Source organism: Schistocerca cancellata, chromosome 3 (genome assembly GCF_023864275.1).
Source record: "Schistocerca cancellata isolate TAMUIC-IGC-003103 chromosome 3, iqSchCanc2.1, whole genome shotgun sequence".
Classification (NCBI taxonomy): domain Eukaryota; kingdom Metazoa; phylum Arthropoda; class Insecta; order Orthoptera; family Acrididae; genus Schistocerca; species Schistocerca cancellata.
The window spans coordinates 292,238,801-292,265,831 of record NC_064628.1 but is presented as its reverse complement, the minus strand read 5'-3'; the positions used below and the strand labels follow the sequence as shown (position 1 = coordinate 292,265,831).

The 27,031-nt window shown below is 41.2% G+C and overlaps 1 protein-coding gene across 1 annotated transcript in view; it reads right to left on the bottom strand.

Annotated features, from left to right (window-relative positions):
- Positions 1-10,650: 10,650 nt before the first annotated feature.
- The window catches only part of LOC126176276 (uncharacterized), a 71,973-nt gene continuing 55,592 nt past the window's right edge, over positions 10,651-27,031 (bottom strand). Inside the window, exon 4 of the mRNA XM_049923425.1 lies at positions 10,651-11,135. Coding sequence (XP_049779382.1) covers positions 11,025-11,135 — 111 coding nt within the window. The 3' untranslated portion in view covers positions 10,651-11,024. The remainder of the gene's footprint in view (positions 11,136-27,031) is intronic.

Sequence of the window (27,031 nt, the reverse complement as noted above, 5' to 3'; positions counted from 1 at the left end):
AGTGAAAGACACTGCTTACATGAACTTAACAAATCTGTTCCGGCAGGAACAGAATCGGCTAAACAGTAAGATGTAAGTAATATACAAAAGGGCCATTCCGAAACTGAAGCCTTCCATTTTTTTATGGGAACTTAACCGATACAGAAAGCACAATAACATAGTTGAAGATAGTAAGATTTCAGCTACATCCTGTCATTTTTCTACATAGTCGCCACCGTTCGTTGTACTCGTACACTTTTGCCAAAGACGAACAAGGCCCTGCGTACTGCGCTCGTAAAAACCTGAACAGGATGAGGCTAGCCACTGTCTTACAGCTACACCGACGGTGTCTGCGTCTGGAAAATGCTGGCTGCGTAGTCGTTCATAGACCTAAAGAGATGGAAGATTGAGATTCTGAATCAGGATTGGAAAATGGATGTAGTGCGTAGGACAGTGCAGTTAAATTCGGCAATTAGTTCCACGGTGGCAAAACTGTAGTGGGGCCTGACGTTATAGTACTGAAAGCGGAAGTTCGTCTTTTTCTCTGGCCTGAATCTGGAAATTCGGTGTTTCAGCCTTATTAGTGTTTTCTTGTAACGCTACTAATTTACTCCAAGACATCCAAAAGAGCCACACGCTTTCTACCCGTCACTTTGCCTGGAAAAAATGACTCTCTTCAACTTCTTGTCTGTTGGATAACATCAGATGTTGCCATTCGGGCTGTCCTTTTGATTCCAGCTCATTGTGGAACCATCGCGTGTTTAAAGGCACATTTTTAGCCATAGCATGTAAATCTATTTTTTTAATCAGAGAACCCTGTTTAATAAAGCATGAAAGCCCATGCAAGTTATTTTGTGCGCGGTCGCATGTGATCGCTGGTGCGACACAGAAAGGATGTCTAGTCTTTTGTTCATTACTTTTTCTGTTATCTGTTGTGGAATGGAGTCGAGGGAGAGCCTCGCGCGTTAGACTGGCCGCTCTAATTTAAACTCTTTAATTTTATAAAAAGTCACTGCGCGCTGCAGGGCGCATACTCGCGCATACTAGTAATTATATTAATTACATAAGGAAATTTCCACTGCACACGGACGAGATACCGACGTGCGGATAATCAACATATCACTAGTGATTAATATTGTATTCCCAATGTAAGTAGCATAGTGCACTTCAGTAATAATATAATTATGATGCACGCTATTGTGATTTCATTATTTGGTTAATCCATGATCCTAAATAATGTGCAGTTCCAAAAAAAAAAAAAAAAAAAAAAAAAAGTGGCTCTGAGCACTATGCGACTTAACTTCTGAGGTCATCAGTCGCCTAGAACTTAGAACTAATTAAACCTGACTAACCTAAGAACATCACACACAGCCATGCCCGAGGCAGGATTCGAACCTGCGACCGCAGCGGTCGCTCGGCTCCAGACTGCAGCGCCTAGAACGGCACGGCCACTCCATGATCCTAAAATTTCAACATTATATGTAAACTGTATTTTCAGTATTTATCTCATTTTAACTCAGAAATAACGTGGCCCACGAACCTTCTTACGGCGACGAAATTCTCAAAGTATATGTCCGATGCCACCTTATCATGGTTTAAATATATTCACTGATTTTTAAATATTTCCATCCGTCTCAGTTCAGTTCAATAAAAATTATAAAACCAAAATAATATAAATAATCATATATATATATATATATATATATATATATATAATTATTTACACGTGTTATCTCCGTTGATGATAGCGTTCAACCTGATATTGGGCCATCAAATCGCGACAAATTTCCATTCGATTACATTTTTGGTTCTGCCGGATCCATATCACACACACCAGTACAGGCGGCATTCAGCAAGCAGAATTCAGCTGTGCACACGAGTCCTTGGCCATAATCCGCCGATCTTCACGGATGAGTTGACGGAGACGCTGTTCATTGTGAGGGATGGCAATAGAGCAAGATCGCCTGAGTGTTGACCTGTCGAGCACAGCCTTTCCACCACTAGCGAAACTCAGTGCCCACCGCCCCACACTGCTTGTGTCTAGTGTATCGTCTCAGCGTACCTTTGGCAACCGTCAAAGGATTTCGGCTCGAGCAATTTGTTCGACAGTGAGGTATTCAATGACACAAATCTGTTTTGTATGCATCTCGGTGTCAAGACTTCATTCTGAAACATTCTCCTGCAGCTGCCACCTGTGACAGCACGACGAAACCACCAGGGCTTTAGGGGAAGGATTCAAAACTCAGTACTGCACCAACATAATCTGGCTCAGACATACAATCGATAGAAAAGAAATAGAGGGCATTAGTTTCGGAATGACCTTCGCAGCTTTTCCAAACACTGTAGGCTTCAGACAAAAAAACAAACAACAGTTTCTGATAAACACATTCAGCACAATTTAATATACACTCAATTTACAAAACATCGAATAAAATATATCTAATTGACTCAATTGTCTGAAAGTGTAACTCTCATAAACTCTTTGAAGTGAATCACAACTTACGATACTGCGTACAGAAGTGGAGTGTGGCAGAAAATGCGTGTTTGCGCACGTGAGGGGGCCTGCCTGTGCCGAAAACACGTGCGTCGCTCTGTCTTCACCGTGACGTATCTGCTCTGACTACCATTTACAATAAACACTTTGTACACCTGAGGTTCGTATGCGTCCGAAGCCTCCGGCCGCTCTGACCAATAACGCAGTCCGTGTTCTGGATTTCTTCGTGTGCGTGTCTTCGTCATTGAAAAGGAACTAATGGGATAGACAGTCCATAATGAGATGTGCTGGGATTGCATCAGATAACTCTTACCCTCGTTTGATTTGGAATTTTTACAGAAGACGATAATTTTGATCTCTCCTCTGTTATTTAGTCGGGTAGCGTCGCCCAGATGGTGCGTCCCAAGGACTGTCGTTGTGCCTCCAGCACCCTCGCAGCCGGGTCCGAAGTATTACTTGATTGCAAACTCATGTCTTCATCTACAAGTCCATTGAATAATCGGATCTGTACGGATTCTTTTGATACGCAGTCCTAAAACACCTGAGAAGTTCAAGAAAACCAATATCCGCAATCTACTCATTCTTCAAATTCTTTCCTAACATGACAATAACTGATTCACCTACCACGACGTCCATTCTTTCCGTCCTAATTTCTTCCTACCCATCCTCCTCGCATCGTGATTTACCCCTTTCGCTCCCCTTTCCATGTCTATCATTTTCATAGACGTGACCCAATCTCTAACCAGACATACTTATTTCAAATTCTCGTACGTTCCTAACGACAATGCTCGACAACAGGTTAAATCTTTGAAGTTGAATGCTAACTGTACCTTGCCAAAATCATCTTGAAAATTTGTTAATATTTACATTCCTGTTTACTTAGTCTTGAAATATAGATTAAATACGTTCGTAGGGAACGATCTGTCATTGGCGAATAGGAAATTTTCTGCAGTTAAGATCGCTTGGTATTTCATTTTTATTTAACAATAACCGGTTTAGACAGCATCCTACTGTCATCACTGAATCTTCGGAAAACTCTTATTAACATGCATGCAGGCCACCAGTAGAATGAGAACACTTTCCACTCATAGGAAACATACCAAGCTGACTTGTCAAATACATAAAAGCGAACGTATAAAATATCCATTGCACCAACTGTGGGACCAGGAGTGAAGGTGAACAAATAAAAACTGCAGTCGTAAGACGAGCACATCACAGGAAAAACTCAAAGGAAATTCTGGTGTTTCACAAATTCAACATGGTCACGCATTGAAACAATGATGCAGGATCTGTAGAATGAATTTCTTTTATTTCCTCTGATGATCACAAAACGGGAAATGAAATACAACTAGTCATCAGATTATGCCATAACGAAAAATTTTTAGCTTCATAGATGTGAAAACATGTGGTTAAAATATGACGAGGCATGCCTGTTTTATAACATGTCCTAATATAATAAAGCCAAAGTGACATCGTCACAATTAGCTCAGCATCGTCGCCCATATATAAAATGTGGTGTAAACTACACCACTGTTCTAGCAGTCGTATTGTCTCTATCGCTGCTGTTGAAACAAACTCCAGTACAGTGACCACAACATATGTTTGTACTGTAAGCTTACTAGGTATCTCTACCGTACGTTGGTTCGTTGGTTTAAGGATGGGTAGGGGGGTAGGGGGGGGGGGGGAAGGGACCAAACTACTAGGCCATCGGTCCCTACTGTAAGTCTACACACATTTGTTCAAATGGCTCTCAGCACTATGGGACTTAACATCTATGGTTATCAGTTACCTAGAACTTAGAACTACTTAAACCTAACCAACCTAAGGACATCACACAACACCCACTCATCACGAGGCAGTATACACATTTGTCAATTATAAAATTGTACATTACGCAGTAAATGAAGGGTATAATAGGTAAAGCTACAGTGGGCTTGAAAGATGTATAAGTTATTACAGTAATAAAGAGTAATAATTAAAAACGAGAATAAAGTTACATTTAAAATTGTTAAAAGGAAATAGTTAAGTGATAATATATGCTTCTCAGACGTTCTTTTGGTTATTTTGGATAAAAATACACAAGAATAAGCTGAAGCTAATGAAATAACACAAAGGTGATAGAATAACTAGGGAAAGAAGCAAAAAGGATGAAAACAAAAGACGAAAGTGAGCAATCAGCGACATCTGTTGGTGTAGCCGCCAGAATGTAGCATAGGAGAGAAGTTTTGTGATCACTGTCAGAAATAAAAGAAATTCATTCGAAACTGTGATGTTCTTGAGCCACGACTCCATTTCTATTTACTGATTTCCACTCCTGGGCAGACAACTGGTGCAATGGATATTTTATATGTACGTTTTTATGTTTCTGACAAGCCAACGTGGTGTCGTTTCCTATGAATGGAAAGTGTTCACCTTGTATTGGTGACAGGTATGCATGTTAATAAGAATTTTCCGAAGATACGATGATGACAGAAAGATTCTGTCGAAAGCAGTCATGGCGAAATAAAATAAATAAACCAAAAACTCTTGGCTGCAGACGATTTTGTATTTACAAAACATAATTTTTTGGGAATTCCGCCTCGAACAAAACAAAACTGCTTCCTTTCCAGTTTCCTCGTACATATGTCGATCCTGTTACATCAGAATCTGAGTATTTATTTTTATTTTACTATGAAAGCTAAATTGCATTGAATATACCGCGTGATCAAAAAGTCAGTATAAAATTGAAAACTTAATAAATCACGGAATAATGTAGATAGAGATGTACAAATTGACACACATGCTTCTAATGACATGGGGTTTTATTAGAACCAAAAAAATACAAAAGTTCAAACAATGTCCGACAGATGGCGCTTCATCTGATCAGAATAGCAATAATTAGCATAACAATGTAAGACAAAGCAAAGATGATGTTCTTTACAGGAAATGCTCAATATGTCCACCATCATTCCTCGACAATAGCTGTAGTCGAGGAATAATGTTGTGAACAGCACTGTAAAGCATGTCCGGAGTTATGGTGAGGCATTGGCGTCGGATGTTGTCTTTCAGCATCCCTAGATCCCTAGATCGGTCGATCACGATACACTTGCGACTTCAGGTAACCCCAAAGCCAATAATCGCACGGACTGAGGTCTGGGCCTTGGAGGCCAATCATGACGGAAGTGGCGGCTGAGCACACGATCATCACCAAACGACGCGCGCGAGAGATGTTTCACGCGGACATTTTGTGAACTTTGTTTCTTTTTTTTTGTTCTAATAAAACCTCATGTCATTCCAAGCATGTATGTCAATTTTTACCTCTCTATCTACATTATTCCGTGGTTTATTAAGTTTTCAAATTTATACTGACTTTTTGATCAACCGGTACTTCACTGCCATTTTCTATAATGAACACATACTACAACAGCACATTTGGTTTCTCATGTTCCTGTCCGACTCACATAGTGCCGGGTATACTTTTATATAGTTTGTCATCTGCGAGTAGTAATAGTTTTTGGTTTGATGCTGTAAGTGAACATGAAACTCAGGGCTCAGTGATATTAAAAAACCGCCAACAAGCAGAAGGTTTGCTTGAACAATGCTGCACTTTTTTAGACGTGATCCTATTGAGATCTTTTTCCGACGTAAGAACTTAGCCGGCCAGTTACCGGCAGACCTACATTATAACGTGGACTCTGAACCCCTGTGCAAAATGCCATTTTTTTACACTAATAAATTGCTAGAGGTAAAACAAGAGATACGTGACATAAATATTCTTAGCACAGACTCGTATGGAACCACAAATATTTGGATTTGTTGTCTTGCACTTAACCACAGATATACCAAGCTACACAGCTGATAAATCTATTAAGTACTATATGACTAATATATGCGTTTTTAATTACATCGTTCCTGATTGTTAAATGAACTACTTTTTCACACTTCATGTTACTGTTATTTACTTGCAATTTCTGCCCGACTTATGTCACAATGAAATCTACTATTTCAAGACTCACATTTTTGCTGTCTGTGAGTTAAAAACACGCATTATTTAGTATGAAATTCTGTCGTAATTACTGAAATTATGGGTAAAACTAGCTAACTGAAGAGTTGTCGTTTGGTAACTGACCTCATATTCGTGCTTCCTTTTCAGTCATTGTTCAGATCTCCATCTGGGTCTTATAAGCGAACTCCTTCATTTCTGCATAACTAATTACTCCTGCATATTTCTAGCGTGTTTTAAACATGCTGATCAGGGTTCTCTTCGACGCATATTTCGTCGTAATGTTAGTTCTGTGATATTTTGAGACAATCGATTATGGCGTATTATATGACTTATGCAGTGAAGTCGTTTTCGTAGGATAGTTCTGATGAATGGTCGATCATCACTAATTCTTTGAGAAGCCCCTGCTTGGTCGTTAACCGTTCTTCAAATGGTTTAAAAGATTTTATTTCAGTATCGCATATCGCTCACATTTTAAAGCTCTAGAGAGTTGTGCTACAGCTGAAGCGTTTAACAAGGCTTGTGTATATCTCAGTGCTTATGCAGGTTCAGCGATGCAGTCTTCTTTTATTAATTAATAGTACTTTTGTTACTCTAAGAATTATTTTATGTATTTTTTGCTTCTTCTGTTACCTTACTGCCCAAATCTTCGTATGTTCTATTTTATTTCCTCCAATTTTAACATTTACTTTTTAAGATTCCTTGAAGCACATTACTATACCTGCCTTCTTTCTATAAATTTCTGCTATTAGCTAGTTTTTCATTTCGGTTTTGTATCTAAATACAGCATCCAAATCTTTTAAAACTGTTTGGAGGCTTCTTTCGTCTGGGACACTTGGTCACTCAGTTACATTTCGAACGTACCTGTCCCATCTCGTTTCACGTCGGTATATAACACATATCTAACAGACATCGCACTCACGAGCACCAACAGGTAGGTATTTTTCTAGTCTGGTGACGACATAACGCTAACACGCACAGAGATGCACTCATCATGGCCAAGAGAAAGAGGTGTCAGGCGTTGCTTCGCGCTTGCAACAGTGGCAAGTGGGAGAACTCCCGGGTTGGTATTCCTGCTCCGCCGGTTACCTCAGAAAACTCACGTTGCACACATGACATAGATTTTTAGATAAAAATCCAACAGCGTTACCACTGCGGAGTCACCGGCTGCAGTTGTGTTCCAGTTTATGTGGGACTGCTGCTTATCTTGCAGATAAGAATGACTATCGCGGGTCTTTTGCAACTGGATTTTATTTTGTTCCTTAACCAGACGTGTTTCGCCTAATTCTTCCAGGCATCTGCTCGTGATTTTAGTCTCCCCTATCTTCTATATATCATGTATAGCTAGTTATTCTAGCTTTAAATGCGAACATTTTAGGTTAAGTTATACCATGACCAACAGATATCAATTAAAACTAGAAGTTGACTGTTACCGGTCGCCTTTTGATAACAGTGTCACTAATTAAAGAATTATTGGTAAATAGGGAAGGAGAGGCAATCTGTGTGTGTGCACATACATATTTAAGAACGTAGGTTGCTCTTAAAAACAGAGGTGATACTGTTGTAAATATTGTCATTTTTGTCATTTAGGATCGACTCATGTCATTTTCTTTGGCGTTGTATAGTGCTGATACTTATGTTATTAACATTTTGTATTCCACTTTTTTTAATGCCATGTTATCCTTGAATCTAATCTCAAATGCCTGCTAGTCTGACCTATGTAGAAACAGTCACAACACAATATACAATTTTGTATTCAGCCATATGCTGCAGTGGGTTTCTAGTGTTGCTGAGAGATATTTTCTGCCCAGTCTTAATGATATGAAACAAGAGGTCTATTATAAGGTGAGAAGAAATATCTTCAGGTGCCCTGTTGTTAAGAAGTCTTTGTTTTTTTCCATTTTTCTTGTTAATTTGAGACGAATGGATCCTGAAATATGTTACGCACACAGTTCTTTCAATAATACCTTGAAAACGATGCTTTCTGAACTTACATACACATTAGATTTACTCTCTGTTTTGATGGGGGGTACTTGGGCCCAAAACTTGTCCAGACATTTTTCACACATATTTCGTGTGCTCTCTAGCAAAGCAGGGCGATCGGTTCTGACCTTCATCAAATATCGCAGTACACAGATAAACTTTCTATTACTTCGTAAGTTTACCATAATTTTTAATTGTCCTTTTTCGTCCAGGATTATTAGACGGCGAATATGATTATAATTTACAGTTCTCCCATGAGCTTGTAAGGAGAACAAGAGGAATTGTACTTAATGCATTCGAAGATGCTCTGCTGTAGCAACAAGCTACGCTTGTGGCTGTATTTCAGTACAGTAACTGCACCAATGTGCCTGAAGATGAAGCAATAAAATGCTCGAAAACGGTTGAAAATTAAGCAAACAAGCATATCTGAATGGAAGGTAGCTATGAAAAGAGCATTTGTGCTTCAAATGATAATTTTAACACTAGTAAATAACATTCATACTACGTAATTTGAGTTCCTGTGTTTAGCCACTTTTCAAATGTTGTTACATGCGTTAATATCACGACCGAATAGTCAAATGGTTCAAATGGCTCTGAGCACTATGCGACTTAACTTCTGAGGTCATCAGTCGCCTAGAACTTAGAACTAATTAAACCTAACTAACCTAAGGACATTACACACATCCATGCCCGAGGCAGGATTCGAACCTGCGACCGTAACGGTCACGCGGTTCCAGACTGAAGCGCCTTTAGCCGCACGTCCACACCGGCCGGCCGAATAGTCACTTTCCTCGTCTAAGAATGTCATCAAGATAAACGTAAAGCTGCACAAGGCAGTACCTAGTACCTTACACCCTCATCAGGGGCTGAGTTTGTTAACGCGATGAACGTTTTATGAAACGTCAGAAGTACATGTTGTTGATCTTAACATTTATTTGCATTAACATTATAGTGTCTGGTTACTATCGGTAGGCGATTTTTAAAGTATTGTTAATTTGTTGGCTGAATGAGTTTAAGCGCGTTCACCAAAAAAAAGGTATCCTCCCGACAGGCAATGAATGCCCAACGGGTTCAATAAACACAGTTTAGAGCGACATCTTGCAGCGACAACGAGAAAAATCGATGTGGTATGACGCCATTGGCGGGACTGGTTTGTTTACAAGGTGAAATCCCCGTGTTCGGAGCGCGCTGGTCAAGAAGTTTACGCGACAGCCGCTCGATGGCGCTAGCGGTTGCTGAGCGCCGTTGAGGACGCAAACCTTTGCTCTACAAGACAGAAATCAGCAAATAAATGCGATGATGGTACACACGAGGACTTTTCCTTCACTCTTTACTGACACCATGTTATCTATATGATAACTGGAGAGAGATGGGAAAGTAGGCGAACCAGAAGAAACATGTGCGTTGTCAAAGATGTGGGAAATACGCTGTCAGTGATCAAAACAGCACACAGCATGAGAAATTACAAATTTTCAGATTTGATTAAAATTATTACAAGGATTACGCTTCGTCATCATAAAACACTAGATCAGCTAAAATGCTGATGTCCTGAAGCGAAAAATTGCAAAGTCGGTCGAAATGTCAGCATTTTAGATATTTTAGTCTTTTATAATGATGTGGCCTAATACCCAGAATGATTTTATTCAAATTGACACTGGCCGTGGATGCTACAATCTAATATTTTTAAAGATTATATCCGTGCCCTCACTCTAGAGACAAACTAACTGACTAGGAAACATGAAGTTTACACCAAGTGAGCTACAGTGGATCGTTGGTTTCTACTTGCGAGGAATAGCAGCTACTGTGTCTCGAAGGAGCGAGAAGGGCAATTTTGATGGGGTAACTGTAAGATGATGGTGTTCCTAGGGCATCACTTAAAATTTGGTTTTTCGTTGGCGTGACGAAAACCAAGTGACTTGAGCAAGAGAAACGCACAGAAAATTCTTACTGCAGGAAGTTTCAGGTACGTAGGAACGCGCGCTTTCATAGTGTTCGTGCATTCTGCTAACTGACATTACAGTAGATGCAATCCATCTTCAAATAAGTTAATGTACATTTCGTGAATTGGCATGCTATATAGACTATATGTTTTTCAACGACATTATCAGCAGTCGTAAAATAAAATTTAATTTTGCCAGTACTTAGGCATTTCATCTTCATGAAGTACATGTCCAAAAACTATATCCTCTCCTTCCGTTTCAGTTTTCATCGCTCACTTTTTTTTATTATTATTATTTTTTTTCAAGAACTCCTACCTTCTCTGATAACACGAAACTTGGTGTCAAAACTGAAGCTGGTGTACAAAATATAAATGCCTTACATTGCACAAAAGTGATGAAAATCTCTCCCTAATTTAAACAAGAAAAAATAAAAGATTTTTTGTATGTAGCATAATTCTATCTAAGCATCATTCAGTTATGCACGTCGACACGCATACGAAGAATATCCAGAGCGACATAAATTCTAGTCTTCAGAGCACCAGACCCACTTCGACCCACAAAGTTCATCACATTGTATCACATTACATCACATCATATCACATTATATCACATAACACCACATTACCAAGTCCACTATCACCTCTCTTTACAGCTTCATGACTAGCTCGGACAGTATCTGTGAGTAGTTGTGCTCGACGCTCAGAGATGGCAGCACTACCGACCGTTCGCCAGCTCCTAGGGACACGGTGGCCAAGACCTGCGGACAAAATAAAATGTTCAAAATGGCTCTGAGCACTATGGGACTTAACATCTGTGGTCATCAGTCCCCTAGAACTTAGAACTACTTAAACCTAACTAACCTAAGGACATCACACACATCCATGCCCGAGGCAGGATTCGAACCTGCGACCGTGGCAGTCACGCGGTTCCTAGAGCCGCACGGCCACCTAGGCCGGCAAATGAAATGTCCCCACTCAGTTTATACATCGCTACTGTAAGGCACATACGCTAATTAGCACAATGTCTCATAGTAGATACCTCCACGCACTAACCAAATTATCGACCACGGGTAAGATGGGGTGAAGTGGCCACTCTAAAGGAAACAACTTTTACAAAATCATTGTTACTTACAGAAGCGTACACATTTTGAATCTTCATGTTGTAAGGTATCAAACGAAATATGTTTCAGTGAAGAAGATGATAACAATAATACTAACTACATGCATTTTACCGACGGCTTACACAGTGTCCATTTTTCCATATGAAGGGGAAAACGTGGCAGTGCCATCGCAACGACATCCCATGTGTGTAGTTCGATTTCCGAACAAATTTTGTGGGCATTTTGATGTAGTAGTATCTTAAACAATACCAAGCCGCTGCAGCAGACCTATTTCAATCGCATTTTTTGTATTAGGCCAAATACATTGAAGCAGAGACGATTTTACGAATATAAATTAATTAATTCGAAACCACCACAAAGGGACAGAATGACGAATTATAACTTTCTATATAAAAAGGTTCAGAAGTCAGCCTGACCTGCAGTATTAGACGTTATGTATGGCAGTAACTAACTGTTACGCGACACTCGTCTCTGACAGTGTTCCAGCAGTAGTGGACACCAAAAGATCCTGAGGAAGATCCCAGAAGAGGGGTCGAAACGTCGAACATTTTAGAAGAAACATGACGCGCCGTAATAACCCAGAAGATTTTAACTTCATTGACAACGGCCACGAAAGCCTGCAGACTTACATAACTAACTGTTGTTGGGGTAAACACCTTGGTCACTTTTCCCGACAAGCAGCGCCGCCCCTTTTCCCGATCCGTCATCACATCGGCATCAGTCATTCAGAGAGGAAACTACCAAGCCGAAAGAAACAACAACGAACTGTATTTCTAGGCCAGAAGACGTTGTTTAATCATTGATATGGCAAAGATAACACTCTTTGTATAAATGAGGAAGCAAAAAGAATATAAATGAGTTGCCTAACATCGTACAACTGAAAGACAGAAAACGTTTACTAAAAACTAACAGAACAAGCTTGTTTGTAAAACTCACTGACAACAGCGATAGTGTAGTTGTATTACAACTAGTGAGACTACTTCTCTTAAGGCAGCAGGTGAGTAGAGGGTAAAAAAAAAATAATGGTCACTTCTTCCGCCTTAGACGGTTTACCCCAGTTTTCCACATCAGCATACAGAATACCCGCTGTAAACACCTCCCATATTCCACTATCCCACACATCTTTCAAACCTGAAGCCAATAACCACATCGTTTCCCCTGCACTTATCGACCCTGATATATTTTTGTGACTATACCATCCCTAAACCCACAATCTCCATGTCCTCTCCCGCCACAACAGGCTCCCAGTCCCAGACAATGAAATTCACCCTCTCATTTCTCCCTCCTGTCAAATCTAATTCATTCCTCCCAATACCTCCCCATGTCTGGCATAGACATGACGTCAATTAAACCGTGTAAGAACTAGACATGCAGAAATTAAATCCGTGATGCACAATTGGGGTACCACTGATAACTTAATGTGTGACTGTGAAACTGCTGAACAAACATTGCTACATATAGTACAAGATTGCTCTTGCGTAGATTCTGTGGAAAATGGAGGGACTTTATCAAGGCCAGCCCAGCTGCTGTTGAATGGCTGTCTCGTTTGGATTCAACTTTATAGTGGATTAAATATAGTGGTGTTTTTTGTCTTTATATTATTATTTGTGGCTGTCTTGTTTGGATTTAACTTTATAGTTGATGAAATATGCTCTCGTTTGTTGTATTTGTATTAGTATTTGTGCTGTATCTTTGTCATATTCGAATATATTGTACATATATTTTTTATGTACCTTACGTATTTTAATCATCTCATTGTTTGAATTTGCACTTGAACGGCCACACGATGAATAAAAAAAACAAAGCTTGTCTGGCTATACTTGCTATAGATTAATTTGAGACATCTGTTTATGTGTATCACATTTAGCAATATTTATCTAGTCTGTCGGAACTCGATAGTTAGTTTGTAGTTATCAGATGTCACTAGAAACTGCGTTTCAAACAAGTTATAAATTGATCATCCAATTTATGACTTGGGGTGCTAACTAAATTTCTCAGTATCTGGATAGTTATTCAATGCCCTGGGGCTCAGCCAACATCTAAGTTGACTGCTATTTTAATTTTTATTATACCATTTTCAAAGATGCCAATATCTCACTCTACCGAAATATTCCTAGTTCAATAGTTTTTTCTTCTTCTAAACTTCCCATATTAGGCACCCATCTTTTTCCTTGGTGTGACAGGATCTGCTTTACGTTTTTGGCTAGGAAATGTTATAACTTAATTGGCAGTCTTTGTGGATCCGGTTTCTGCAGGTATTCATTTGATATTTTTTTGTTGTCTTCTAATTTTTCTCGTACACTACCTTTTTAAAGTTATTTTTAAGGTTTTAATTTCCTTTGGTTTCTCTTAAACCTTTCATTTATGCGTTTTGAATATGTTTTTGGTGTTTTTTAGTTGAAATATATGTTTCATTCTCATACATCATTCTTGGAAGACTAACGACATTATAAAATTTTACTCACACTATTTTTGCATTTTAGTTTTTAGTTGCCTTTTGATTGTTCCATGTATTACGCCAAGCAAGCTCACTTTAGTCTGTACTTCGTTATTATGGTCATAAGATTTGCCACAATAAAAGTAACTGAAATGCTTTATTTGGTCTTTTTTAACAATATTTTTAACTCAGATAAGGTTTCTATCTAAAAAAATTATTCTTGAAGTCTTGTGAATTGATATATTGATATTTTGTTCCATAAATATTTTGGTTTCTGGTCAGTTCCAAATATCTGTTTATTTCTTCATTTTTATTTCAGGTGCCTCAGCAGACTACAATGTGTGAATCACATGTTGTAGAGTCACCACTCCGCAATGCGAGTATGCTTAAGTTTTCAATTTTTTTCTTTCTTGTATCAAGCAGCTGGAATCTAAATTTGAACAACCATTCTAGAATTTCTGCCCATAGTGTAGACTATGTTCCTCGGTTTTGTTACCTTGTAGTTCTCACCTTTCTATGGTTCTTTCCGGTTACCGTCCGTCTATCAAAATCGCAATGTGTTCGTACCATCACCCTTTGGACACGGCAATAAGTTTTCCATCTGAGGTTTCCTTTGTTACCCTAAGCCTCAGAAGCAGTTCAAGTACTGAGTTGTACATTGTTCATTGTTGCTTTCAATTCTGGTACACTAGTGTTTCTTTGAGTGAGGTTTTTGGTTCGTAAGCTAAACCCTGAAGGACATAAAGAGTGAAAATCCCCATTTCTAAACGTAGACGTATTTTTTGTGTCGAAGTCATCCGTTAATTTTCTGCGTGCGAACAATGCCTAGTGTACTAGCCTTGTTATTTCACATGACTACATCTATGTCTGTACGCCGCCCGAACTCAATGTTCAGCAAGTCTGGTTGTTATGCGGAGGATTCGAGTTCGGTTTCCGGTACTACCAGGAATCTTTGCTTGGTGGAATGACTGCACTCAGCCTTGTAATGCCAGTTGAGGAGTTCCAAGCTCAAGAAAACCGACAACAGTCGGGAGAATGGTGTGCTGACATCATCTACCTTCACACCGCATCCAATGACGCCATTGACAGACGATTATACGACGTTCGGTCGGTCCCGATTTGTCCCTGAGGGCCTGAACGCGGAGCTTTACTTCCTTACATTTACATGTACGCATACAGGATGTAGGTGTAGGACCATTTTGCGCTCTTCTAATCGGTACTCAGTTTCGCAGCTAGTACGTGGGCACACGGACTGAAGCAGGTCACCAATACAGCATCAGTCAGACGAGGGTAGAGAAATGTTCTACTTAGGCTCTCAGGAGCCCTTGGCACCACCTAAGTGGATGCTCTGTGTGTGTTAGTCGGAATATGCCCGATAGATATCACGATCAAATACAGAGATGCAAGGTGCTGGTTAAAGACGGAAGACTAGATAAGGTACACATCATGTCCGGTGTACCGATACAAAAGACACGTCCTCTTAAAAGTTTGCGTTTGGGTACATGGTAGGGTGAGTGAAATGTTAGTGATAAGGGACCCGGACTGTACGATTTCCTCCCCGACATAAAGGGACAGTTGAAAATGAAACATATCGATCCCAGCAGCGGTATGGTACATTTCTTACCTCAACATGGACCTTACCCCACGCACTTAAACTGCATGACTCTGAGACAGACACCTAACCGCACATGCGTGGAAGAAGGTTCTCAAAACACACTGTCTTCTTCTGCGGGCAATGTGCGGACTATATACATGTACTTCTATTAGACGACACCGAAACAGAAATACATATATACACAGCAATAAGACACAAAGAACAATAGGCACAGTTAAGTGCATTAACAAACTGTAATTCAAAAAGAACGTATGAAGAGTACCTGCGGAGATGGCATAACAGACATGTTTACAAGCAACGAAACAACGATCTCCAGACGGTAGACAGTGATACTCACAGTGACAGTGACAATGGTGACACTGAAGAGGAACAGGAGGAGAAAGAAGATGAGAAGTAATAGTAAAATAAGACACCTGGAATTATGAACCTCACACAGCAAGCCAAAATGCACTGACAAATCGCACACATTAGTCAATTAATAGATAAGGATTACGAATACTGGAGTAAATGAAGTGTAAGGCACTGGCAATCTAGCGAAGAAAGCACTCAGTGTTGTACATGGATGGACACCAAATGTTAATGCATGAGACAAGCAACACCATTTCTCTGCTACTAAATATAAACTATGGAAGATGTCGTGGTCTCCTGACCTTCATTGCTTACATATTCCGCCCTCACAATCATATGCCGCACATCAAGACACTTCATTCGAACCTGAACTCGGTAAGATAAAGTCAATGTTGTATGAATTCATGTAAACGATATGCAAATAACAAGTGCGCACCGGGGTTGAAATACTCGAGGCTGGCGTACACACATACATTCCAGACACGACGGTCACTGGAGCTTTTAGTTCGAGAGAGGTAGACCACACACCGGGAGGCCGGTCCCTTCAGAGGACGAGTCAACCTTGGCCGCCCATGGAGTGGACAGCGTGTGCCCGAGTGAAACGGGGAATGACCCCGTGTTCGGCTTAAAAGCAAATTCCGCTACATTGTGTGGGAGCATCCAATCTACGCATTCTTTACACATAGCACGCAGTTTCAGAGATTTTCACAGGGAGACAGCAAACGCCAAACGCCGATACTACAGATTTCCGGATTGGTCGCCTTAAACGAAACGTCATTCTCCCGTTTTAGAAGAGCAATGCTGATTGGCGGACGATATTTCTGACGCCTTGAGCTGAAGCAGTAATGGAAGAGACCGAAAGATATACCCCTTCACGTTTGGTGTGGAGAGGCGCCGTTCCGTTGTCACTCTTGGAGCGAGGAACAAGTCTCTCCTCAGTACTTCACTGGGAGAGCACCTCTGTTGAGAGCGAATCGAAGTGTGACTCTATATTGAGTCCTTGCGATTAGGCATTGTTCACTGTGTTGGCCGACACACTCATTGTGTGGTGTGAACGGACAGAGTTATAGTTAAACGCCTGCGAGCGAATTTTGGAGTGGCATCACGGTGGACTGGTTATCTGACCGGTGTACCACGCCAATAGTTAGACTAGGGGCGAATAGGAATCCTTGACTTCATCAAGGCGTAGGCAGAGTTTGATTGGCGAAGGTCAATCCAGATAGAATGAGAATTATGTTATTTGTCAGCAGCAAGTGGCGCAGACAGCAGTCATCGCAGCTTACGGTACTGTGCGCTACAGGTATTGCGAGCCCCATATTTCCTTGACAACAGTACACTTCACTGCATTTCACACGCGACAGCCTCGACCGTACCTAGCAACATTCTAAAGGATAATTATTCAAGTTGAGTAGGCGCGCCTCTCAGCCATTCTGCAAACTCAATGACAATCTTAAACTTTGTACAGAAATTTCACTAGCGAATCCTTGAGAGGTAACTTCACATTCTGAAAAGAACCAGGATGTAACTTGTTCAATTCATAACTAAAAGTGCCATTGTGATTTCTCAGAATTTTTGCAAAATAAATAATAATTTTCGTTAGTTTCATGTTTTTCTTACACTAACTAGCACTACTCCAGTACCCATTTTTGTGTCATTTCCTTACAGCAGACGACACCTGAAGATATTTATTGCTGAAAGTTTTTCAGACATTTCTCTTTAGAACGTTAGGGGCGTCTGTCTGACTTTTGTAATAGTGTGGGGGTGGAAATTGCATCTTGCAGGAGCCACAGGGTAAATGGTACATCTCAGATTAATCCGCTGCGCAGAATAACAGAATAGCAGATCAACCCCACGCTCACAACTATTTTGTTGTGACTGGTGTTCAATAGTTCGAAGAAACCATTTCGAAGTATTCACCGCCAGTCACAATTGGTGATGCAATTAACAAATCTCTCCTCTATCCAATCATCTTTTTACACTGTTCTTACACAAACAAAATTTTGTTTATATTTCTACCTCAAATTATTTTTAAGTATTTACTCTGTGTCATATGTTTCAGATAAAAACAAAACAAAAAAACTACACAAAAGATGACAAAAGAGAACTGTAATGTGTACGACGTGTTTTAAAATACTAGTTTAACAGGTCTCCAGATTTGCAATAAATAAATATATAGGACATATCACAATAAATAACAGGACCTGACACAGGTGAAAGTAAACAATAATACTAGCCAGAATAGACATGCCGTCTGTGAGATGACCGCGAATGTTTGGTTATGAGGCCGCCACGGGCTTGAGAATGAAATAGTGTCCTGGACATTACACATGTATTTGTAAAGTATGTGGCGCTTATATGTTGGAGAATGTGCTACATGCATGACGCTTGTGTGGGACGACACACGTTACAGTATGGTTCTAGACTGGATAGGTCGAGCAGGACAGATACGTTGGCTTAAAAAATTATCTCAGTATTGATACTGTTGAAGAACTGGAGGAGCGATTTGTACGGATATGTCGAGGTTAACGGGATGATCCGGCGGCGTTTGAACCAATTCATGACTCACTGCATAGACGAGTGCAGTATTCATCCAAATCTGGCGACGACAGGGGCAATGTCTACTTTAACATCCCCTTTTGCGAGTTTGCTGCAAGTTGTAACATGTAACGAGGTGAAATAGAATTTTTGGAAATTTGTGCTAAGGTTCTATGGGAAATTTGAGTGCAATTAGGTGGGGGTACAACAGAAATGATTGCATTTTAAATAGATTTATACGAACTAGGACAATATTTAATGATAAAATCAAAGTCGGATCATAACCACACACTCGGAAATATCCCACAAATGGTTTGCTTTCGGGCTCTTGCTTACCGGAATATTTCTGTTTCTGTTAACGTATATTTTCACCTGCGTCAGTTTTAGTTGTAAACCTGACACACCCTGTGCATTCTACAGCGCGTGACTGATGTGACTTGGTATCAGTGTTATCGAGATGTTGTCCTTTTCATTCGCGTAACGAATGTGAGGAAATGGACTATCAATATGACTCTGTGCCCTCCCTAATTTCTCTTCTCTTACTGTCGATCCCTACGTAAGATATTCGATACTGGTAGCAGAATTTTTGCACCGTCTTCCTTGAGTTCAGGCTCACTGAACGTATCCGACAGGGCTTTCCTGAGAATAATCTCGCTTTTTTTCAGAAATGCCGACGTTTAATCCTAATGTTCCTTCCTTCCTTCGAAGACTTCCATGTGAGTTCCCCGGGCACCTACGTTACACTTTCGTGTGGGCTGTACCGACGTGACAACGGGCCTTTGAATTCTCCTATGTCTATCATACCTTCTTGATAAGGACTCCGAACAATGAAGCAGTACTCGAGAACTGGTATGTATTTTTTATTTACAGTTACATTGCATTTTGACAGAACTCTTTCAATAAATCTAAATCTTCAATTGGTCTTCCCTACAAGCAATTTTGCGTGGCTACTCCATTTCATATCGCTTCTTAATATTACCGCTAAAGAGTTCAACTACAAACCTACTCAAGAAATATAAAACTAAATGTTTTTCAGACACTACATGCTCCTTTCATTTTGTTGAGGGCGTTATTCTACTATTGCCCCCAGCTGGAGCGTTCTACGATTAATTACTCGAATTGGTAATTTCTCTCCAAGTGTTTCTGGATCCCCTTACCATCGTCTAACTATAAAGAAAATTATTACAAATGCGTGGGCTCTAATAACAACATTATAAATTTGGTTATCCCCGTAAATGACCATACTTTCCTGTAGATAACGAACAATCAAAGAGTGCTGCTGGTCCTATCGGATAAACGGTTTAAGTTCATTGTGAATATTAGTAGCCCTGTTACGCCTACTTTAGTTTCTGTTGAACATGTCAGATTACCTATACCGACAAGTCAAGAGAGAAATACAAATTGGCTCCCATAACTGCGCCGCAACTCCCCACCTCTGGCAGGGGCATTACCGACGTGGTGAAGCGTGTGAAGAAGCGTTGCGTCTGCGTGTCTTCGTACAGTAGTACTTTCTCGGTATCGACGAGGGAGCTGGGAAAAGCAGAGGCCAGTGGGTCAGTGCGAGCGCCAGTCGATACGATCAGCGTACGACGTCTAACAATCGATACTGGCCACTCGCCTGCACTAGCACCTACCGCCGTTTTTTCTCGAAGTTCGGGGCTTTATTGCGAAAAACTTACAAAAAAATTATGATTCATAGTATTGCCCATCGCTGGTCACTACATTCTCCCATCTTTCAGGTAGCACATGCATCCCGTGGCGGAAGAACTGGGCGTCTTTTGTGGGGATCCATGAATCGATTCAATTTTGCACTTGTTCGTATGATCGGAAGTGTTGGTCGGCCAGACTGTATGCCACTGATCGAAAAAGGTGGTAGTCAGAGAGAGCAACGTATGGAGAATACGGCGGGAGGGATAGGACTTCTCTTTTTAGCGTTACCATGTATATTTTGACGGGTTTTGCGACATCGGGTCGAGCACTGACCTGCTGCAAAATTACCTTTGCGTGTCTATCGCTGTATTGTGGCCGTTTGTATTTCAGTGCTGGGGTCGAACACATCAGTTGTTAATGATGTCCTGTGACTGTCTTCACCTGTTTCAGTAGCTACGAAAACTTTGTCTTCCCCCGCCATGTCGGTCTTCGACATCAAAATCTCCGTTCTTAAGGCGTTGAAAACATTCTCTGCACGTTCTTCCACTAATAGTTCCCTCACCATTGGTCTTACCCAGCATTTTAAGAGCCACAGCCGCAAATTTCTTCATGTTAAAGCAGAAAATTCAAACTTCCCGCCAGTGGTGAGAAATGGGTACGAAAGTTAACGTACTTTTCGAGAATAACCTGATGATGCAATCACTAAACGACTAATATTTTTATGGCATTATGTTTACAGATGCCTAAGCTTACTCTATTACACCTACGACCAACCACCTGAACCCCACTTGCCGCTACTGCTGTCTATTGCAAAACGTTAGAGACAAAGTTGTAGACCTAATGTTTTCCTTCACTGGAACGGCAGAAATTACACTCGCAGAGCGAAATTGTCAGTTCTATGCTAACTTCTGTATGAGCTTGTTCCTGTCGTATTGTGTAGGAGTGGGAACGGATAGCCGAGTCTTCAATGTCTCTCACATTCAGAATCCAAAGTAGAAAACTAACTCCAGGATTATTGGGCTCGTGTGGAAATACGATATAAGGGGAGTTAACCGTATTCGAATCTGTTTTTACACATGCAGAGTACCTTTTTTTTAATTTTACCGTAAAGACAAGAATGCGATAAAAAAGTCCCAGTGGACAGCAAGATGCATTAGAAGCACGTTTCGTTTTAAAATACAGGGTGATTCAAAAAGAATACCACAACTTTAGGAATTTAAAACTCTGCAACGACAAAAGGCAGAGCTAAGCACTGTCGGCGAATTAAGGGAGTTATAAAGTTTCATTTAGTTGTACATTTGTTCGCTTGAGGTGCTGTTGACTAGGCGTCAGCGTCAGTTGATGCTAAGATGGCGACCGCTCAACAGAAAGCTTTTTGTGTTATTGAGTACGGCAGAAGCGAATCGACGACAGTTGTTCAGCGTGCATTTCGAACGAAGTATGGTGTTAAACCTCCTGATAGGTGGTGTATTAAACGTTGGTATAAACAGTTTACAGAGAATGGGTGTTTGTGCAAAGGGAAAAGTACTGGACGGCCGAGAACGAGTGATGAAAATGTAGCACGCATCCAGCAAGCATTTGTTCGCAGCCCAGGAAAATCGACTCGCAGAGCTAGCAGAGAGCTGCAAATTCCACAATCAACTGTATGGAGAGTCCTACGAAAAAGGTTAGTTATGAAACCTTATCGTCTGAAATTGGTTCAAGCACTACCTGAACGTCAACTACCCGAGGCGATGGATCGGCCGCCAGGCAGCCCGTGACAGAGCACTTTATCACTGGCCTCCAAGAAGCCCTGATCTTACCCCCTGCGATTTTTTCTTATGGGGGTATGTTAAGGATATGGTGTTTCGGCCACCTCTCCCAGCCACCATTGATGATTTGAAACGAGAAATAACAGCAGCTATCCAAACTGTTACGCCTGATATGCTACAGAGAGTGTGGAACGAGTTGGAGTATCGGGTTGATATTGCTCGAGTGTCTGGAGGGGGCCATATTGAACATCTCTGAACTTGTTTTTGAGTGAAAAAAAACCTTTTTAAATACTCTTTGTAATGATGTATAACAGAGGCTTATATTATGTTTCTTTCATTAAACACACATTTTTAAAGTTGTGGTATTCTTTTTGAATCACCCTGTACTTTGTAAACTTATGCACTCGTTCTTGTCATAGCCGTTATGTCTCAGATTACGTATCAGATTTATCAAGCTGTCATGAACTTAAATTGCCCTGAATGGAAATAAGTTTTACAGGAGGCAGTTTATCATATTTTTCTTAAGTCATCCCCATTCACTCTCATCTTCCCTCTTTACACGGAGCGTAATTATGTAATTATACAAGGTGTAAATTTTAAGTTGACAAAACCAGAATAACTCGTAAAATAAGCTTCACACGAAAAAATGTGTAGAATCCAAAGTTGATTAATTTCGAGGGAGACATCTGTTGGTGCTGAAATTAGCCCGCCACTCCAGCCCCCTGGGGTGGGGTGGGAGGCAACTTTAAAATTTCAAATGGGAACCCCATTTTTATTGCAGAATCGGATTCTATATATAAAAAAAACTACGTTCATTTTGTCTTAAGCATTTGTTTTGATTCTTGGTAGTTGGCGCTGTAATTCAAGAAAATCGATTTTTGCGTGGAAAATGGATACGGATAATTAAAAAATACTTACTTACTTTGTTAATTTTGATTCGAAAAAACTGTAATTCCTCCCGCTCATACCCCATCCTATGGGGAGAGAGGGAGAGTTTTAGTTTCAGTGAATCAAAATTTATAAAGTAAATAAGCTGCCAGAGATACTGGAACTAACGCACGTGGCTTTTTCACATGTCACTACCTGATACTGGCGTAATTAGGAGCAGCACCTCATAAAAGAAGAGGAGAAAATGCGGCGACTAGGTCGCTACGTGGATTCTGTTGTTGATCGACTCTTTATCAACGTAGCAGATGACAGTTCCATAACTGAGACGTATTTCTCGGATTCGGACAAGAAAGGATCTAAGAGACTACCTGACGACTGACTGTAATTAATACCTTCATTGCCTTCACAGCTTGGCTTCCGATCCACGTGAAACGAAATCCAATGAGATTCAAGAAAACGCGAAAGAATACATGGCGTAATGTTTACATCAGGTTTATTCTTATGATGAACAGAGTATAGGTGACGGAATATGTTTGCTCAGACAGTCTACACGCGATGCATCATGTCAACTGTTTCTGTGAGTTCAATCCATTGGCGTAAAATCACAGTAAATCTTACCGAGTTCAATATTTATTCTAGTAAAAATTTAGGTTACACAGCAGCTGATTAGAACATATACTCTGTTAGTCACTGTGAAGTGCTTGGCAGAGGGTACTTATTCCTACGCTTTTTACTGTTCTTTTCACGAATGGATGTGAGAAGAGCGACTGCTTATTTGCGTCTGTGTGAAATGTTTTTCCTTAACTTTACCTACGACCTCTGTGTGACAGACACTTAGAGCATTGAAGAATATTTGTAGTCTCTACCCTGAAAGACGATTCTTCAGATTTTCTAAGCGGATTCTCCCGAGACACGGTTAAACTTGTTAGTGCTCTAAAACCAATGATTAACATCCTGTAGCCAGCCGAAGTGACCGAGTGGTTCTAGGCGCTTCAGTCTGGAACCGCGCGACCGCTGCGGTCGCAGGTTCGAATCCTGCCTCGGGCAGGGATGTGCGTGATGTCCTTAGGTTAGTTTGGTTTAAGTAGTTCTAAGTTCTAGGGGACTGATGACCTCAGATGTTAAGTCCCATAGTGCTCAGAGCCACTTGAACCAACTGCCTGTAACTACTAAACGTTGTGGTATTTTAGCCAGTTAGCTCCAGGAACGGAATGCAAGCATTCTCATTGGTCAGTTTCACTTCCTTCTCCAGCCAATAATACTGTTGCTTTCTCGCAAGACTTCTCGGAAGTTTATTTTCAACATCTGTTGAAAAATAGCTGTCGTCATCGGAAATTCAATCGCCCTTACGCTTCTATGCCCCAACAGCATCCTACTTTAGGTGGGTTAGGGAAAGGGAATCCTTTAGCTCCAGTCTGTACAAAGGGACTGTGGTTGCTGTATATTGAGCCATAACAGCCCCATGGCGCGGCTGGTGTTGGTATGTTACACAATGTGTTTGGCCTCTATTTTTCTGAACTGAATAGTGTCATTGTTTTGAAGACTACTGATGACCAATGTGCATCTCATGAAACTTCCACCTTCCAAATTTGGATGACATTTTAATGAACCTTGGCCGAAAATATATAATTTCCACAAAATGGGGCAATGACCCACGTATTTCATAGTTTTCTTGAAGAAAATTTCCGAAAGGGACTACATGACTGTATCAACTATGGACGCTGTTACCTAAGTGAAGTATAGTATTAAAACACTGAAAAACTTGATTCTACGTGCTTCAAGAAACGAAGAAAGGTTAGGGTTTAACGTCACGTCCGTGACGAGAACATTATAGTCGACAATTAGAGTTTGCCTTCCCAATGGATTTCATTCTCAAGCGAATCCATTAGGAAATTCAAGAAAAACCTATTTCTGGATGGCCAGACAGGCATATGAACCGCTGTCTTGTCGACTACGAGCCCAAGGTCTTTACAGAGCCTCGAATCGCTTGTTATGTGTATTTTACTTGCATTCATTGTTTTAAGGTGTTTCTCATTTGGTTTATCTTCAACCTATTGTGAATATCGAAGAGTTTAATGACTTTCCATCCGGTATTTCCTCACTGAATCGGCTGAATACGTATGAGTTACAACGCTAGATGCTGGATTACACCCCTGTTTAAGCGACTGTGTTGAAGAAATGTGCTACGAATATCGACAGAGCGCAGTTAACTCTGCGATTCACTTGTCAGACACTGATGGATATCAGCCTAAACTCATCCTCATAAATTGAGGATAATTGCAGAATGTGATGCCACACAACGTGGCACTACACAAAACTGGCGCTAATATCACAGGCACATAGGGAACACATACGACACAGACCTGGAGGTCCATGGTATTGGTGATAAGCTGAGAAAACCGTCCCGAAACACATGTGCTACAAAACGCCACTGTTTCCTGCACATGTACCCCGACATCAATATGGGATATGATCGCCATGCACACGTACACAGGCCGCACAACGGGTTGGCATACTCTGGATCATGTGGTCGAGCAGCTGCTGGGGTATAGCCTCCCATTCTTGCACCATTGCGTCTCGGAGCTCCGGAAGCATCGTAGGAGTTTGAAGACGTGCAGCGATACGTCGACCGAGAGCTTCTGAGACGTGCTCGGTGGGGTTTAGGTCTGGAGAACAGGCAGGCCACTCCATTCGCCTGATATCTTCTGTTTCAAGGTACTCCTTCACGATGGTAGCTCTGTGGGGCCGTGCGTTATCATCCATCAGGAGGAAGGTGAACCCACTGCACCCCTGAAATGCGAACATACTGGTGCAAAATGACGTCCCGATACACCTGACCTGTTACCGTTTCTCTGTCAAAGACATGCAGGGGTGTACGTGCACCAATCATAGTCCCACCCCACACCATTAAACCCCGACCTCCATACAGGTCGCTTTCAAGGACATTAAGGGGTTGGTATCTGGTTCCTGGTTCACGCCAGATGAAAACCCGGCGAGAATCAGGGTTCAGACTATACCTGGACTCGTCCATGAACATATCCTGGGACCATTGTTCCAATGACCATGTACTGTATTCTTGACACCAGGCTTTACGGGCTCTCCTGTGACCAGGGGTCAGTGGAATGCACCTTGCAGGTCTGCTGGCGAATAAACCATGTCTGTTCAGTCGCCTGTAGACAGTGTGTCTGGAGACAACTGTTCGAGTGGCTGCGGTAAGGTCCTGAGCAAGGCTACCTGCAGTACTCCGTGTCCGTCTTCTGGCACTGATGGTGAGATATCGGTCTTCTTGTGGTGTTGTACACTGTGGACGTCCCGTACTGTAGCGCCTGGACACGTTTCCCGTCTGATGGAATCGTTGCCACAATCTTGAGATCACACTTTGTGGCACACAGAGGGCCCGTGCTATGACCTGCTGTGTCTGACCAGCCTCCAGTCGCCCTAGTATTCTACCCCTCATAACGTCATCAATATGTGTTCTTTGAGCCATTTTCAACACACAGTCAGCATTAGCACGTCTGAAACCGTCTGTACACATTCTCGATGCACCTATTCTGACATGCACCAACACACCTCACACCTCTGTGTATGTATACTGTGCCAGCACCACCGTGCGCCCGCAGGTCAAGTACACCGCATGGTCATACCCCAAGGTGATTTAAACTCGCAAACCGCCCACCAGAGCATTGTTTCACCATGTATCAGCATTGTCCTTAATTTATGAGCATGAGTGTAGTATGCTTCATAACTTAGGAAAGATAACTTGTACGCCTATGTCCGCGCAAGTCGGCAACCCACATAACCGCCCTGCCTTGCGGTATCATGCGCAGAAGGCGCATTAAAGCCCACGCGGGGCGTATCCTTCCTTCCAATCCGTACCCACGGACATTGTAGCTAGTGGCATAGCCGTAGTCACTCATTGCATTTATTTACTAGCTTTAAGGGAGAAAATGCATAGTAAAAAATGCTGTAATTCAGCATTCTTAGAAACGGAGCAGTAGACTGTATGTGAAAAGAATAGGAGATGGAAATAGTCATGACTACATAGAAGAAACGTAACCAAGATCCGCCGTCAGTGATTTAAAAGGAAGAAAAATTAGGGCTCAACGTCTCGTTTAAAACGATATCATTAGACATAAAGCACAAGATCGTGTTGGGGAAGTATGGTGAAGTATAATGGACGGTCAAAGTTTCAGTTCGAAGGCTGTAGAGTCCAGAATGGGTATGCCAACAAAGTAAGATCGACGTGAGCACTGAGGCAATCATTCCAAGACGTAACAGGCTGAACATACCAGTTTGGTAAAATGCCGTG